This window comes from Nerophis ophidion, linkage group LG29 (genome assembly GCF_033978795.1).
Source record: "Nerophis ophidion isolate RoL-2023_Sa linkage group LG29, RoL_Noph_v1.0, whole genome shotgun sequence".
NCBI classification, from domain to species: Eukaryota; Metazoa; Chordata; class Actinopteri; order Syngnathiformes; family Syngnathidae; genus Nerophis; species Nerophis ophidion.
In genome coordinates this window covers 20,439,424-20,459,423 of record NC_084639.1, presented here as the reverse complement: position 1 = coordinate 20,459,423, position 20,000 = coordinate 20,439,424, and the positions used below count along the sequence as shown (strand labels likewise).

The following is a 20,000-nucleotide window of genomic DNA, read 5'->3' as shown; positions in this document are numbered from 1 at the left end:
ACTGCTTGTATCTCACATGATATCACACACAAGTAAACACTCTGCAGGACTGCTTGTATCTCACATGATATCACACACAAGTAAACACTTAGCAGGACTGCTTGTATCTCACATGATATCACACACAAGTAAACACTCTGCAGGACCGCTTGTATCTCACATGATATCACACACAAGTAAACACTCTGCAGGACTGCTTGTATCTCACATGATATCACGCACAAGTTAACTCGCTGCAGGACTGCTTGTATCTCACATGATATCGGGCGCTAGTAAACACACTGCAGGACTGCTCATATCGCACATGATATCACACACAAGTAAACACTCTGCAGGACTGCTTGTATCTCACATGATATCACACACAAGAAAACTCTCTACAAGACTGCTTGTATCGCACATGATATCACACACAAGTAAAGACTCTGCAGGACTGCTTGTATCTCACATGATATCACACACAAATAAACATGCTGCAGGACTGACTGCTTGTATCTCACATGATATCACACACAAGTAAACACACTGCAGGACTGCTCGTATCGCACATGATATCACACACAAGTAAACACTGCAGGACTGCTTGTATCTCACATGATATCACACACAAGTAAACACTGCAAAACTGCATGTATCGCACATAATATCACACACACAAGTAAACACTCTGCAGGACTGCTTGTATCTCACATGATATCACACACAAGTAAACACTCTGCAGGTCAGCTTGTATCTCGCATGATATCACACACAGGTAAACACTCTGCAGGGCTGCTTGTATCTCGCATGATATCACACACAGGTAAACACTCTGCAGGACTGCTTGTATCTCACATGATATCACACACAAGTAAACACTCTGCAAAACTGCTCGTATCGCACACATAATCACACACAAGTAAACACTCTGCAGGACTGCTTGTATCGCACATGATATCACACACAAGTAAACACTCTGCAAAACTGCTCGTATCGCACACATAATCAAACACAAGTAAACACTCTGTAGGACTGCTTGTATTGCACATGATATCACACACACGTAAACACTCTGCAGGACTGCTTGTATCTCACATGATATCACACACAAGTAAACACTCTGCAGGACTGCTTGTATCTCACATGATATCACACACAAGTAAACACTCTGCAGGACCGCTTGTATCTCACATGATATCACACACAAGTAAACACTCTGCAGGACTGCTTGTATCTCACATGATATCACAAACAAGTAAACACACTGCAGGACTGCTTGTATCGCATATGATATCACACACAAGTAAACACTCTGCAGGACTGCCTGTATCTCACATGATATCACACACAAGTAAACAATCTGCAAGACTGCATGTATCGCACATAATCTCACACACACAAGTAAACACTCTGCAGGACTGCTTGTATCGCACATGATATCACACACAAGTAAACACTCTGCAGGACTGCTTGTATCTCACATGATATCGAGCGCAAGTAAACACTCGGCAGGAATGCTCGTATCTCACATGATATCACACACAAGTAAACACTCTGCATGACTGCTTGTATCGCACATGATATCACACACAAGTAAACACTCGGCAGGACTGCTTGTATCTCACATGATATCACGCACAAGTAAACACTTTGCAGGACTGCTTGTATCTCACATGATATCACACACAAGTAAACACTCTGCAGGACTGCTTGTATCTCACATGATATCACACACAAGTAAACACTTAGCAGGACTGCTTGTATCTCACATGATATCACACACAAGTAGACACGCTGCAGGACTGCTTGTATGTCACATGATATCACACACAAGTAAACACTCTGCAGGACTGCTTGTATCTCACATGATATCACGCACAAGTAAACACTTTGCAGTACTGCTTGTATCTCACATGATATCACACACAAGTAAACACTCTGCAGGACTGCTTGTATCTCACATGATATCATACACAAGTAAACACTCTGCAAAACTGCATGTATCGCACATAATATCACACACAAGTAAACACTCGGCAGGACTGCTTGTATCTCACATGATATCACGCACAAGTAAACACTTTGCAGGACTGCTTGTATCTCACCTGATATCACACACAAATAAACTTTCTACAAGACTGCTTGTATCTCACATGATATCACACACAAGTAAACACTGCAGGACTGCTTGTATCTCACATGATATCACACACAAGTAAATATGCTGCAGGACTGCTTGTATCTCACATGATATCACACACAAGTAAACACTCTGCAAAACTGCTTGTATCGCACTTAATATCACACACAAGTAAACATTCTGCAGGACTGCTTGTATCGCACATGATATCACACACAAGTAAACACTCTGCAGCACTGCTTGTATCGCACATGGTATCACGCACAAGTAAACACTTTGCAGGACTGCTTGTATCTCACATGATATCACACACAAGTAAACACTCTGCAGGACTGCTTGTATCTCACATGATATCATACACAAGTAAACACTCTGCAAAACTGCATGTATCGCACATAATATCACACACAAGTAAACACTCGGCAGGACTGCTTGTATCTCACATGATATCGCGCACAAGTAAACACTGCAGGACTGCTTGTATCTCACATGATATCACACACAAGTAAATATGCTGCAGGACTGCTTGTATCTCACATGATATCACACACAAGTAAACACTCTGCAAAACTGCTTGTATCGCACTTAATATCACACACAAGTAAACATTCTGCAGGACTGCTTGTATCGCACATGATATCACACACAAGTAAACACTCTGCAGCACTGCTTGTATCGCACATTGTATCACGCACAAGTAAACACTTTGCAGGACTGCTTGTATCTCACATGATATCACGCACAAGTAAACACTCTGCAGGACTGCTTGTATCTCACATGATATCATACACAAGTAAACACTCTGCAAAACTGCATGTATCGCACATAATATCACACACAAGTAAACACTCTGCAGGACTGCTTGTATCTCACATGATATCATACACAAGTAAACACTCTGCAAAACTGCATGTATCGCACATGATATCACACACAAGTTAACACTCTGCAGGACTGCTTGTATCTCACTTGATATCACACACAAGTAAACATGCTGCAGGACTGCTTGTATCTCACATGATATCACACACAAGTAAACACTCTGCAGGACCGCTTGTATCGCACATAATATCACACACAAGTTAACACTCTGCAGGACTGCTTGTATCGCACATGATATCATACACACTTAATCACTCTGCAGGACTGCTTGTATTGCACATGATATCACACACAAGTAAACACTCGGCAGGACTGCTTGTATCTCACATGATATCACGCACAAGTAAACACTTTGCAGGACTGCTTGTATCTCACATGATATCACACACAAGTAAACACTCTGCAGGACTGCTTGTATCTCACATGATATCATACACAAGTAAACACTCTGCAAAACTGCATGTATCGCACATAATATCACACACAAGTAAACACTCGGCAGGACTGCTTGTATCTCACATGATATCGCGCACAAGTAAACACTTTGCAGGACTGCTTGTATCTCACCTGATATCACACACAAATAAACTTTCTACCAGACTGCTTGTATCTCACATGATATCACACACAAGTAAACACTCTGCAGGACTGCTTGTATCTCACATGATATCACACACAAGTAAACATGCTGCAGGACTGCATGTATCTCACATGATATCACACACAAGTAAACACTCTGCAAAACTGCTTGTATCGCACATAATATCACACACAAGTAAACATTCTGCAGGACTGCTTGTATCGCACATGATATCACACACAAGTAAACACTCTGCAGCACTGCTTGTATCGCACATGGTATCGGGCGCAAGTAAACACTCTGCAGGACTGCTTGTATCTCACATGATATCACACACAAGTAAACATGCTGCAGGACTGCATGTATCTCACATGATATCACACACAAGTAAACACTCTGCAAAACTGCATGTATCGCACATAATATCACACACAAGTTAACACTCTGCAGGACTGCTTGTATCTCACATGATATCACACACAAGTAAACATGCTGCAGGACTGCTTGTATCTCACATGATATCACGCACAAGTAAACACTTTGCAGGACTGCTTGTATCTCACATGATATCACACACAAGTAAATACTCTGCAGGACTGCTTGTATCTCACATGATATCATACACAAGTAAACACTCTGCAAAACTGCATGTATCGCACATAATATCACACACAAGTTAACACTCTGCAGGACTGCTTGTATCTCACATGATATCACACACAAGTAAACACTCTGCAGGACTGCTTGTATCTCACATGATATCATACACAAGTAAACACTCTGCAAAACTGCATGTATCGCACATAATATCACACACAAGTTAACACTCTGCAGGACTGCTTGTATCTCACATGATATCACACACAAGTAAACATGCTGCAGGACTGCTTGTATCTCACATGATATCACGCACAAGTAAACACTTTGCAGGACTGCTTGTATCTCACATGATATCACACACAAGTAAACACTCTGCATGACTGCTTGTATCGCACATAATATCACACACAAGTTAACACTCTGCAGGACTGCTTGTATCTCACATGATATCACACACAAGTAAACATGCTGCAGGACTGCTTGTATCGCACATAATATCACACACAAGTTAACACTCTGCAGGACTGCTTGTATCTCACATGATATCATACACAAGTAAACACTCTGCAGGACTGCTTGTATCACACATGATATCATACACAAGTAAACACTCTGCAGGACTGCTTGTATCACACATGATATCACACACAAGTAAACATGCTGCAGGACTGCTTGTATCGCACATGATATCACACACAAGTAAACATGCTGCAGGACTGCTTGTATCACACATGATATCACACACAAGTAAACACCCGGCAGGGCTGCTTGTATCTCACATGATATCACACACAAGTAAACATGCTGCAGGACTGCTTGTATCGCACATGCTATCACACACAAGTTAACACTCTGCAGGACTGCTTGTATCTCACATGATATCACACACAAGTAAACACTCTGCAGAACTGCTTGTATCACACATGATATCGCACAAAACACGTAGTGGGCCGACAAAACCGGAGCCGCGGTCCTCAAACGTCCTCCGAGCCGCACTTGGGACACCCTGCTTTTAATCGTACTAAAACCGAGTCAAACTGGTACTAAAACCTGGGCGTGTGATAAGCAAGGCGTAGAGAGCGAGTGGAGCGAGTGGAGCGCATGACATCATCGCTAATCTATCACTATCCCCGACTTCTGGAATGTGGCAAATAGAAAAGGGCGGAGTGATTAGCACACGTTGCCACGGCAACACTTTGCCAGGACTAAAGTCAGGTTGCTGCTAAAGCTTAGAGAATAATACAGGTAGTAATACCACTACTTGACCCTAATAGTACAAAGTCATGACCTAATCCTGATAGTACAAAGTCATGACATGATCCTAATAGTACAGTTATGACATCATCCTAATAGTACAAAGTCATGACCTGATCCTAATAGTCCAAAGTCCGGGTGTTGCAGGACAAGAATGTGTGATGTCATCCTCCACGGTTATAAAAATGTCATTAAAGAAGAGACTCAAGCGTGTCATGTGACCAAATGAGCTGACACGTGAACGCTCCTTCTTTCAATGCTGGGTCGCCATGACAACACAAGCAGATGTGTAGTTGTCTCCTACTTCCTGCTCGCCACAACTATTCTGGGCGGGGGCGAGAGCCCCGAGGAGGAAGGTGACCTTCTGATACGGGCCCGGCTGCACGATGATGTGGCATCTCAACATCACTGCTGAGTTACACCCGTATCATTAGGAACATGCTGTAGACCACCACCATGTAACCCACCAGACACGCTGTAGACCACCACCATGTAACCCACCAGACACGCTGTAGACCACCACCATGTAACCCACCAGACATGCTGTAGACCACCACCATGTAACCCACCAGACACGCTGTAGACCACCACCATGTAACCCACCAGACACGCTGTAGACCACCACCATGTAACCCACCAGACACGCTGTAGACCACCACCATGTAACCCACCAGACACGCTGTAGACCACCACCATGTAACCCACCAGACATGCTGTAGACCACCACCATGTAACCCACCAGACATGCTGTAGACCACCACCATGTAACCCACCAGACACGCTGTAGACCACCACCATGTAACCCACCAGACACGCTGTAGACCACCACCATGTAACCCACCAGACACGCTGTAGACCACCACCATGTAACCCACCAGACATGCTGTAGACCACCACCATGTAACCCACCAGACACGCTGTAGACCACCACCATGTAACCCACCAGACACGCTGTAGACCACCACCATGTAACCCACCAGACACGCTGTAGACCACCACCATGTAACCCACCAGACACGCTGTAGACCACCACCATGTAACCCACCAGACACGCTGTAGACCACCACCATGTAACCCACCAGACATGCTGTAGACCACCACCATGTAACCCACCAGACACGCTGTAGACCACCACCATGTAACCCACCAGACACGCTGTAGACCACCACCATGTAACCCACCAGACATGCTGTAGACCACCACCATGTAACCCACCAGACACGCTGTAGACCACCACCATGTAACCCACCAGACATGCTGTAGACCACCACCATGTAACCCACCAGACACGCTGTAGACCACCACCATGTAACCCACCAGACACGCTGTAGACCACCACCATGTAACCCACCAGACACGCTGTAGACCACCACCATGTAACCCACCAGACACGCTGTAGACCACCACCATGTAACCCACCAGACACGCTGTAGACCACCACCATGTAACCCACCAGACACGCTGTAGACCACCACCATGTAACCCACCAGACATCACCACTGAACATGTCCAGCACAGCAATGGAGGAATGTTCAGTCAGGAGTGTCCACATCTGATAGTCATATCAGTCTGATATCAGCAAAGAAAACTAATGTCTGTTTACATGTATCATGTGCGATACAAGCAGCCCTGTAGAGTGTTTACGTGTGGGATATCATGTGCGATACAAGCAGTCTTGAAATGAGTTTTGTTGTGTGTGATTTCATGTGAGATACAAGCAGCCCTGCAGAGTGTTTACTTGTGTGTGATATCATGTGCGATACAAGCAGTCCTGCAGAGTGTTTACTTGTGTGTGATATCATGTGAGATACAAGCAGTCCTACAGCGTGTTTACTTGTGTGTGATATCATGTGCGATACAAGCAGTCCTGCAGAGTGTTTACTTGTGTGTGATATCATGTGAGATACAAGCAGTCCTGCAGAGTGTTTACTTGTGTGTGATATCATGTGCGATACAAGCAGTCCTGCATAGTGTTTATGTGTGTGTGATATCATGTGCGATACAAGCAGTCCTGCATAGTGTTTACGTGTTTGTGATATCATGTGCGATACAAGCAGTCCTGCATAGTGTTTACGTGTGTGTGATATCATGTGCGATACAAGCAGTCCTGCATAGTGTTTACTTGTGTGTGATATCATGTGAGATACAAGCAGTCCTACAGCGTGTTTACTTGTGTGTGATATCATGTGCGATACAAGCAGTCCTGCAGAGTGTTTATTTGTGTGTGATATCATGTGAGATACAAGCAGTCCTGCAGAGTGTTTACTTGTGTGTGATATCATGTGCGATACAAGCAGTCCTGCATAGTGTTTATGTGTGTGTGATATCATGTGCGATACAAGCAGTCCTGCATAGTGTTTACGTGTTTGTGATATCATGTGCGATACAAGCAGTCCTGCATAGTGTTTACGTGTGTGTGATATCATGTGCGATACAAGCAGTCCTGCATAGTGTTTACTTGTGTGTGATATCATGTGAGATACAAGCAGTACTGCAGAGTGTTTACTTGTGTGTGATATCAAGTGTGATTCAAGCAGTTCTGCAGCATGTTTACTTGTGTGTGATATCATGTGCGATACGAGCAGTTTTGAAATGGGTTTTGTTGTTTGTGGTATCATGTGAGATACAAGCAGTCCTGCAGAGTGATTGTGTATGATATCATGTGAGATACAAACAGTCCTACAGCGTGTTTGCTTGTGTGTGATATCATGTGCGATACAAGCAGACCTGCAGAGTGTTTACTTGTGTGTGATATCATGTGCGATACAAGCAGCCCTGCAGAGTGTTTACGTGTTTTATATCATGTGAGATACGAGCAGTTTTGCAGAGTGTTTACTTGTGTGTGATATCATGTGCGATACAAGCAGTCCTGCATAGTGTTTACTTGTGTGTGATATCATGTGCGATACAGGCAGTCTTGCAGCGTGTTTACTTGTGTGTGATATCATGTGAGATACAAGCAGTCCTGCAGAGTCTTTACGTGTGTGTGATATCATGTGCGATACAAGCAGTCCTGCAGCATGTTTACTTGTGTGTGATATCATGTGAGATACAAGCAGTCCTGCAGAGTCTTTACATGTGTGTGATATCATGTGCGATACAAGCAGTCCTGCAGCATGTTTACTTGTGTGTGATATCATGTGAGATACAAGCTGTTCTGCAGAGTGTTTACTTATGTGTGATATGTCGGATACAAGCTGTCCTGCAGAGTGTTTACTTGAGTGTGATATCATGTGAGATACAAGCAGTCCTGCAGAGTGTTTACTTGTGTGTGATATCATGTGAGATTCAAGCAGTCCTGCAGAGTGTTTACTTGTGTGTGATATCATGTGAGATACAAGCAGTCCTGCAGAGTGTTTACGTGTGTGTGATATCATGTGAGATACAAGCAGCCCTGCCGGGTGTTTACTTGTGTGTGATATCATGTGCGATACAAGCAGTCCTGCATAGTGTTTATGTGTGTGTGATATCATGTGAGATACAAGCAGTCCTGCAGAGTGTTTACTTGTGTGTGATATCATGTGCGATACAAGCAGTCCTGCATAGTGTTTATGTGTGTGTGATATCATGTGAGATACAAGCAGTCCTGCAGAGTGTTTACTTGTGTGTGATATCATGTGCGATACAAGCAGTCCTGCATAGTTTTTATGTGTGTGTGATATCATGTGAGATACAAGCAGTCCTGCAGAGTATTTACTTGTGTGTGATATCATGTGAGATACAAGCAGTCCTGCAGAGTGTTTACTTGTGTGTGATATCATGTGAGATACAAGAAGTCATGCAGAGTTTTACTTGTGTGTGATATCATGTGAGATACAAGCAGTTATGCAGAGTTTTACTTGTGTGTGATATCATGTGCGATACAAGCAGCCCTGCACAGTGTTTATTTGTGTGGGATATCATGTGAGATACAAGATGACCTTCAGAGTGTTTACTTTTGTGTGATATCATGTGAGATACAAGCAGTCCTGCAGAGTGTTTACTTGTGTGTGATATCATGTGTGATACAGGCAGTCCTGCAGCATGTTTACTTTTGTGTGATATCATGTGAGATACAAGCAGCCCTGCAGAGTGTTTACTTGTGTGTGATATCATGTGCAATACAAGCGGCCCTGCAGAGTGTTTACTTGTGTGTGTGATATCATGTGCGATACAAGCGGACCCATAGAGTGTTTACTTGTGTATGATATCATGTGCAATACAAGCAGTCCTGAAATGTGTTTTATTGTGTGTGATATCATGTGCAATACAAGCGGCCCTGCAGAGTGTTTACTTGTGTGTGATATCATGTGCGATACAAGCAGTACTACACCAAGTTTGTTTGTGTGTGTTATCATGTGCGATACAAGCAGTCCTACAGCAAGTTTGCTTGTGTGTGATATCATGTGCGATACAAGCAGTCCTACAGCGTGTTTACTTGTGTGTGATATCATGTGAGATTCAAGCAGTCCTGCAGAGTGTTTACTTGTTTGTGATATCATGTGAGATACAAGCAGTCATGCAGCCTGTATACTTGTGTGTGATATTTTGTGCGATACAAGCAGTCCTTCAGAATGTTTACTTGTGTGTGATATCATGTGGATATCAGCAGTCCTGCAGAGTATTTACTTGTGTGTGATATCATGTGTGATACGAGGAGTCCTGTAGAGTGTTTACTTGTGTATGATATCATGTGAGATACAAGCAGTCCTGCATCGTGTTTACTTGTGTGTGATATCATGTGCGATACGAGGAGTCCTGTAGAGTGTTTACTTGTGTATGATATCATGTGAGATACAAGCAGTCCTACAGCGTGTTTACTTTTGTGTGATACCATGTGAGATACAAGCAGCTTTGCTGCATGTTTACTTGTGTCTGATATCATGTGAGATACAAGCGGCCATGCAGTGTTTACTTGTGTGCGATATCAAGTGCGATACAAGCAGTCCTGCAGCATGTTTACTTCTGTGTGATACCATGTGAGATATGAGCGGCTTTGCAGCATGTTTACTTGTGTGTGATATCATGCGAGATACAAGCTGACCTGCAGAGTGTTTACTTGAGTGTGATATCATGTGAGATACAGGCAGTCCTGCAGAGTGTTTACTTGTGTGTGATACCATGTAAGATTCAAGCAGTCCTGCAGCATGTTTACTTCTGTGTGATACCATGTGAGATACAAGCGTCTTTGCAGCATGTTTACTTGTGTGTGATATCATGTGCGACACAATCAGTCCTGCAGCATTTTTACTTCTGTGTGATATCATGTTTGATACAAGCGGCTTTGCAGCATGTTTACTTGTGTGTGATATCATGTGAGATACGAGCGGCTTTGCAGCATGTTTACTTCTGTGTGATATCATGTGAGATACGAGCGGCCTTTTATTTTCCAATGTGTTGCTGCCTTTAAATCCTAAATTCCTGATTATTTGCAAGAAACAAATGAAGTCTACCAGTGTGAACCTCATTAAAAAGCTTTCATATCAGAGTGATGATGTACATTCATAGACTTAAATGATGTCGATAGTGTGACGATTAGTGGACAGTATCACAATAATCGACTTACTTCAATGTGTGACTCACTTCCCTGCATCTTTTTTCCATTCCAAAATAAAAACAAGCTGTCACCTTGCAGGCCGTCTACTACGAGCTGGGCTTCCTGTTGTGTGCAGCAGTGGGCGTGCTCTTCACCCTGCTGGTGCCCCTGGTGGGCATCTTCTTCTGCATGTGCCGCTGCTGCGACAACTGCGGTGGTGAGATGCATCAGCGGCAGAGGAAGAACGCCGACTGCCGGCGTGGTCTGCTGGGGACTTTGCTCTTCTCCACCTCGCTGATCATCACGTGAGTCTGTCTGCGAGGATGCACAACACCTGATTTTTATTTCCCAAGAAACACACTTTTAAGGTATCAAAATGTCCTTTTGGGTTGTTTAGTTCCTCACACACATGCATGTTATTATACACATATCAACAACACCCGGTTAGAATGGGATGTAACATGCATGTTACTATACACACATCAACAACACCCGGTTAGAATGTGCATGTTATTCTACACACATCAATAACACCATGTTGGAATGTGATACAACATGCATGTTGTCATATACACAACAACACCCGGTTAGGATGTGATACAACATGCATGTTATTATACACATATCAACAACACCATGTTAGAATGTGATACAACATGCATGTTATTATACACCCATAGACAACACCCGGTTAGAATGCGATACAACATGCATGTTATCATATACACATCAACAACACCCTGTAAGAATGTAATACAATATTACACACATCAACAACACCCGGTTAAAATGTGATGTAACATGCATGTTATTATACACATATCAACAACACCATGTTAGAATGTGATACAACATGCATGTTATTATACACACATCAAAAACACCATGTTAAAATGTGATACAACATGCATGTTATTATACACACAACAACACCCGGTTAAAATGTGATGTAACATGCATGTTATTATACACATATCAACAACACCATGTTAGAATGTGATACAACATGCATGTTATTATACACACATCAAAAACACCATGTTAAAATGTGATACAACATGCATGTTATTATACACACATCAACAACACCCGGTTAGAATGTTATGTAACATGCATGTAACTATAAACACATCAACAACACCATGTTAGAATGTGATACAACATGCATGTTATTATACACACGTCAACAACATCGGTTAGAATGGGATGTAATAAGCATGCTACTATACACATATCAACAACACCCGGTTAGAATGGGATGTAACATTGACGTTACTATACACACATCAACAACACCTGGTTAGATTGTGACGTAATGTGCAAGTTATTCTACACACATCAATAACACCATGTTGGAATGTGATACAACATGCATGTTGTCATATACACAACAACACCCGGTTAGGATGTGATACAACATGCATGTTATTATACACCCATCAAAAACACCCGGTTAGAATGCCATACAACATGCATGTTATTATACACACATCAACAACACTATGTTAGAATGTGATACAACATGCATGTTATCATACACACATCAACAACACCCTAAAAGAATGTAATACAATATTACACACATCAACAACACCCGGTTAAAATGTGATGCAACATGCATGTTATTATACACATATCAACAACACCATGTTAGAATGTGATACAACATGCATGTTATTATACACACATCAAAAACACCATGTTAAAATGTGATACAACATGCATGTTATTATACACACATCAACAACACCCGGTTAAAATGTGATGTAACATGCATGTTATTATACACATATCAACAACACCATGTTAGAATGTGATACAACATGCATGTTATTATACACACATCAAAAACACCATGTTAAAATGTGATACAACATGCATGTTATTATACACACATCAACAACACCCGGTTAGAATGTTATGTAACATGCATGTAACTATAAACACATCAACAACACCATGTTAGAATGTGATACAACATGCATGTTATTATACACACATCAACAACATCGGTTAGAATGGGATGTAATAAGCATGCTACTATACACACATCAACAACACCCGGTTAGAATGGGATGTAACATGCACGTTACTATACACACATCAACAACACCTGGTTAGATTGTGACGTAATGTGCAAGTTATTCTACACACATCAATAACACCATGTTGGAATGTGATACAACATGCATGCTGTCATATACACAACAACACCCGGTTAGGATGTGATACAACATGCATGTTATTATACACCCATCAAAAACACCCGGTTAGAATGCCATACAACATGCATGTTATTATACACACATCAACAACACTATGTTAGAATGTGATACAACATGCATGTTATCATACACACATCAACAACACCCTGTAAGAATGTGATACAATATTACACACATCAACAACACCCAGTTAAAATGTGATGTAACATGTATGTTATTATACACAGATCAACAACACCATGTTAGAATGTGATACAACATGCATGTTATTATACACACATCAACAACACCCGGTTAGAATGTGATACAACGTGCATGTTATTATATCCACATCAACAACACCCGGTTAGAATGTGATACAACGTGCATGTTATTATATACACATCAACAACATCATGTTATAATGTGATACAACATGCATGTTATACACACATCAACAACACCCGGTTAGAATGGGATACAACATGCATGTTATACACACATCAACAACACCCGGTTAGAATGGGATGTAACATACACGTTACTCTACACACATCAACAACACCGGTTTAGAATGGGATGTAACATGCATGTTACTATACACACATCAACAACACCATGTTAGAATGCGATAAAACATGCATGTTATCATACACACATCAACAACACCCTGTAAGAATGTGATACAATATTACACACATCAACAACACCCGGTTAAAATGTGATGTAACATGCATGTTACTATACACATATAAACAACACCTAGTTAGAATGTGATACAACATGCATGTTATTATACACACATCAACAACACCATGTTAAAATGTGATACAACATGCATTTTATTATACACACATCAACAACACCCGGTTAGAATGTGACACAACATGGATGTTATTACACACACATCAACAATACCATGTTAGAAAGTAATACAATATGCATGTTATACACACATCAACAACACCATGTTAGAATGTGATACAACATGCGTGTTATACACACATCAACAACACAATGTTAGAATGTGATACAACATGCATGTTATTATGCACACATCAACAACACAATGTTAGAATGTGATACAACGTGCATGTTATTATACACACATCAACAACACTTGGTTACAATGTGATACAACATGGATATTATTACACACACATCAACAATACCATGTTAGAATGTGATACAATATGCATGTTATACACACATCAACAACACCCGGTTAGAATGGGATGTGACATACATGTTACTATACACACATCAACAACACCCGGTTAGAATGGGATGTAATATGCATGTTACTATACACACATCAACAACACCCGGTTAGAATGGGATATAACATACACGTTACTATACATACATCAACAACACCCGGTTAGAATGTGACATAATGTGCATGTTATTCTACACACATCAATAACACCACGTTGGAATGTGATACAACATGCATGTTGTCATAATACACAACAACACCCGGTTAGGATATGATACAACATGCATGTTATTATACACCCATCAAAAACACCCGGTTAGAATGCGATACAACATGCATGTTATCATACACACATCAACAACACCCTGTAAGAATGTGATACAACATTACACACATCCACAACACCCGGTTAAAATGTGATGTAACATGCATGTTATTATACACATATCAACAACACCATGTTAGAATGTGATACAACATGCATTTTATTATACACACATCAACAACACCCTGTTAGAATGTAATACAACATGCATGTATTATACACAACAACAACACCATGTTAGAATGTGACCAACATGCATATTATACACACATCAACAACACCCGGTTAGAATGTGATACAACGTGTGTGTTATTTTCCACATCAACAACACCCGGTTAGAATGTAATACAACATTCATGTTATTACGCACATCAACAACACAATATGTGAATGTGATGCAACATGCATGTTATTATACACACATCAACATCGCCATGTCAGAATGTGATACAACATGCATGTTATTATACACACATCAACAACACCCGGTTAGAATGTGATACAACATGCATGTTATTATACACACATCAACAACACCATGTTAGAATGTAATAAAACATGCATGTTATTATACACACATTAACAACACCCGGTTAGAATGGGATGTAATAAGCATGTTACTATACACACATCAACAACACCCGGTTAGAATGGGATGTAACATGCCTGTTACTATACACACATCAACAACACCCGGTTAGAATGTGACGTAATGTGCATGTTATTCTACACACATCAATAACGCCATGTTGGAATGTGATACAACATGCATGTTGTCATATACACAACAACACCCGGTTAGGATGTGATACAACATGCATGTTATTATACACCCATCAATAACACACGGTTAGAATGCGATACAACATGCATGTTATCATACACACATCAACAACACCCTGTAAGAATGTGATACAATATTACACACATCAACAACACCCGGTTAAAATGTGATGTAACATGCATGTTATTATACACACATCAACAACACCATGTTAAAATGTGATACAACATGCATTTTATTATACACACATCAACAACACCCGGTTAGAATGTGACACAACATGGATGTTATTACACACACATCAACAATACCATGTTAGAAAGTAATACAATATGCATGTTATACACACATCAACAACACCATGTTAGAATGTGATACAACATGCGTGTTATACACACATCAACAACACAATGTTAGAATGTGATACAACATGCATGTTATTATGCACACATCAACAACACAATGTTAGAATGTGATACAACGTGCATGTTATTATACACACATCAACAACACTTGGTTACAATGTGATACAACATGGATATTATTACACACACATCAACAATACCATGTTAGAATGTGATACAATATGCATGTTATACACACATCAACAACACCCGGTTAGAATGGGATGTAACATACATGTTACTATACACACATCAACAACACCCGGTTAGAATGGGATGTAACATACATGTTACTATACACACATCAACAACACCCGGTTAGAATGGGATGTAATATGCATGTTACTATACACACATCAACAACACCCGGTTAGAATGGGATATAACATACACGTTACTATACATACATCAACAACACCCGGTTAGAATGTGACATAATGTGCATGTTATTCTACACACATCAATAACACCATGTTGGAATGTGATACAACATGCATGTTGTCATACTAAACAACAACACCCGGTTAGGATATGATACAACATGCATGTTATTATACACCCATCAAAAACACCCGGTTAGAATGCGATACAACATGCATGTTATCATACACACATCAACAACACCCTGTAAGAATGTGATACAACATTACACACATCCACAACACCCGGTTAAAATGTGATGTAACATGCATGTTATTATACACATATCAACAACACCATGTTAGAATGTGATACAACATGCATTTTATTATACACACATCAACAACACCCTGTTAGAATGTAATACAACATGCATGTATTATACACAACAACAACACCATGTTAGAATGTGACCAACATGCATATTATACACACATCAACAACACCTGGTTAGAATGTGATACAACATGTGTGTTATTTTCCACAGCATTAACACCCGGTTAGAATGTAATACAACATTCATGTTATTACGCACATCAACAACACAATATGTGAATGTGATGCAACATGCATGTTATTATACACACATCAACATCGCCATGTCAGAATGTGATACAACATGCATGTTATTATACACACATCAACAACACCCGGTTAGAATGTGATACAACATGCATGTTATTATACACACATCAACAACACCATGTTAGAATGTAATAAAACATGCATGTTATTATACACACATTAACAACACCCGGTTAGAATGGGATGTAATAAGCATGTTACTATACACACATCAACAACACCCGGTTAGAATGGGATGTAACATGCCTGTTACTATACACACATCAACAACACCCGGTTAGAATGTGACGTAATGTGCATGTTATTCTACACACATCAATAACACCATGTTGGAATGTGATACAACATGCATGTTGTCATATACACAACAACACCCGGTTAGGATGTGATACAACATGCATGTTATTATACACCCATCAATAACACACGGTTAGAATGCGATACAACATGCATGTTATCATACACACATCAACAACACCCTGTAAGAATGTGATACAATATTACACACATCAACAACACCCGGTTAAAATGTGATGTAACATGCATGTTATTATACACACATCAACAACACCATGTTAAAATGTGATACAACATGCATTTTATTATACACACATCAACAACACCCGGTTAGAATGTGACACAACATGGATGTTATTACACACACATCAACAATACCATGTTAGAAAGTAATACAATATGCATGTTATACACACATCAACAACACCACGTTAGAATGTGATACAACATGCGTGTTATACACACATCAACAACACAATGTTAGAATGTGATACAACATGCATGTTATTATGCACACATCAACAACACAATGTTAGAATGTGATACAACGTGCATGTTATTATACACACATCAACAACACTTGGTTACAATGTGATACAACATGGATATTATTACACACACATCAACAATACCATGTTAGAATGTGATACAATATGCATGTTATACACACATCAACAACACCCGGTTAGAATGGGATGTAACATACATGTTACTATACACACATCAACAACACCCGGTTAGAATGGGATGTAACATACATGTTACTATACACACATCAACAACACCCGGTTAGAATGGGATGTAATATGCATGTTACTATACACACATCAACAACACCCGGTTAGAATGGGATATAACATACACGTTACTATACATACATCAACAACACCCGGTTAGAATGTGACATAATGTGCATGTTATTCTACACACATCAATAACACCATGTTGGAATGTGATACAACATGCATGTTGTCATAATACACAACAACACCCGGTTAGGATATGATACAACATGCATGTTATTATACACCCATCAAAAACACCCGGTTAGAATGCGATACAACATGCATGTTATCATACACACATCAACAACACCCTGTAAGAATGTGATACAACATTACACACATCCACAACACCCGGTTAAAATGTGATGTAACATGCATGTTATTATACACATATCAACAACACCATGTTAGAATGTGATACAACATGCATTTTATTATACACACATCAACAACACCCTGTTAGAATGTAATACAACATGCATGTATTATACACAACAACAACACCATGTTAGAATGTGACCAACATGCATATTATACACACATCAACAACACCCGGTTAGAATGTGATACAACATGTGTGTTATTTTCCACAGCATTAACACCCGGTTAGAATGTAATACAACATTCATGTTATTACGCACATCAACAACACAATATGTGAATGTATGCAACATGCATGTTATTATACACACATCAACATCGCCATGTTAGAATGTGATACAACATGCATGTTATTATACACACATCAACAACACCCGGTTAAATGTGATACAACATGCATGTTATTATACACACATCAACAACACCATGTTAGAATGTAATAAAACATGCATGTTATTATACACACATCAACAACACCCGGTTAGAATGGGATGTAATAAGCATGTTACTATACACACATCAACAACACCCGGTTAGAATGGGATGTAACATGCCTGTTACTATACACACATCAACAACACCCGGTTAGAATGTGACGTAATGTGCATGTTATTCTACACACATCAATAACACCATGTTGGAATGTGATACAACATGCATGTTGTCATATACACAACAACACCCGGTTAGGATGTGATACAACATGCATGTTATTATACACCCATCAATAACACACGGTTAGAATGTGATACAACATGCATGTTATCATACACACATCAACAACACCCTGTAAGAATGTGATACAATATTACACACATCAACAACACCCGGATAAAATGTGATGTAACATGCATGTTACTATACACACATCAACAACACCTAGTTAGAATGTGATACAACATGCATGTTATTATACACACATCAACAACACCATGTTAAAATGTGATACAACATGCATTTTATTATACACACATCAACAACACCCGGTTAGAATGTGACACAACATGGATGTTATTACACACACATCAACAATACCATGTTAGAAAGTAATACAATATGCATGTTATACACACATCAACAACACCATGTTAGAATGTGATACAACATGCATGTTATTATACACACATCAACAACACCCGGTTAGAATGTGATACAACGTGCATGTTACTATACACACATCAACAACACCCGGTTAGAATGGGATGTAATATGCATGTTACTATACACACATCAACAACACCATGTTAGAATGTGATACAACATGCATGTTATTATACACACATCAACAACACCCGGTTAGAATGGGATGTAACATGCATGTTACTGTACACACATCAAAAACACCCGGTTAGAATGTGACGTAATGTGCATGTTATTCTACGCACATCAATAACACCATGTTGGAATGTGATACAACATGCATGTTGTCATATACACAACACCACCCGGTTAGGATGTGATACAACATGCATGTTATTATACACCCATCAACAACACAAGGTTAGAATGCGATACAACATGCATGTTATCATACACACATCAACAACACCCTGTAAGAATGTGATACAATATTACACACATCAACAACACCCGGTTAAAATGTGATGTAACATGCATGTTACTATACACACATCAACCACACCTAG

The 20,000-nt window shown here is 40.1% G+C and overlaps 1 protein-coding gene across 11 annotated transcripts in view; it reads left to right on the top strand.

The window, feature by feature from the left end:
* prom1a (prominin 1a) overlaps nt 1–20,000 on the top strand; it is a 212,905-nt gene that overhangs the window by 61,321 nt on the left and 131,584 nt on the right. For all 11 annotated transcript variants that reach the window (XM_061891624.1, XM_061891621.1, XM_061891631.1 and 8 more), the window contains one exon: nt 11,050–11,255. In XM_061891624.1, coding sequence (XP_061747608.1) covers nt 11,050–11,255 — 206 coding nt within the window. The remainder of the gene's footprint in view (nt 1–11,049; nt 11,256–20,000) is intronic.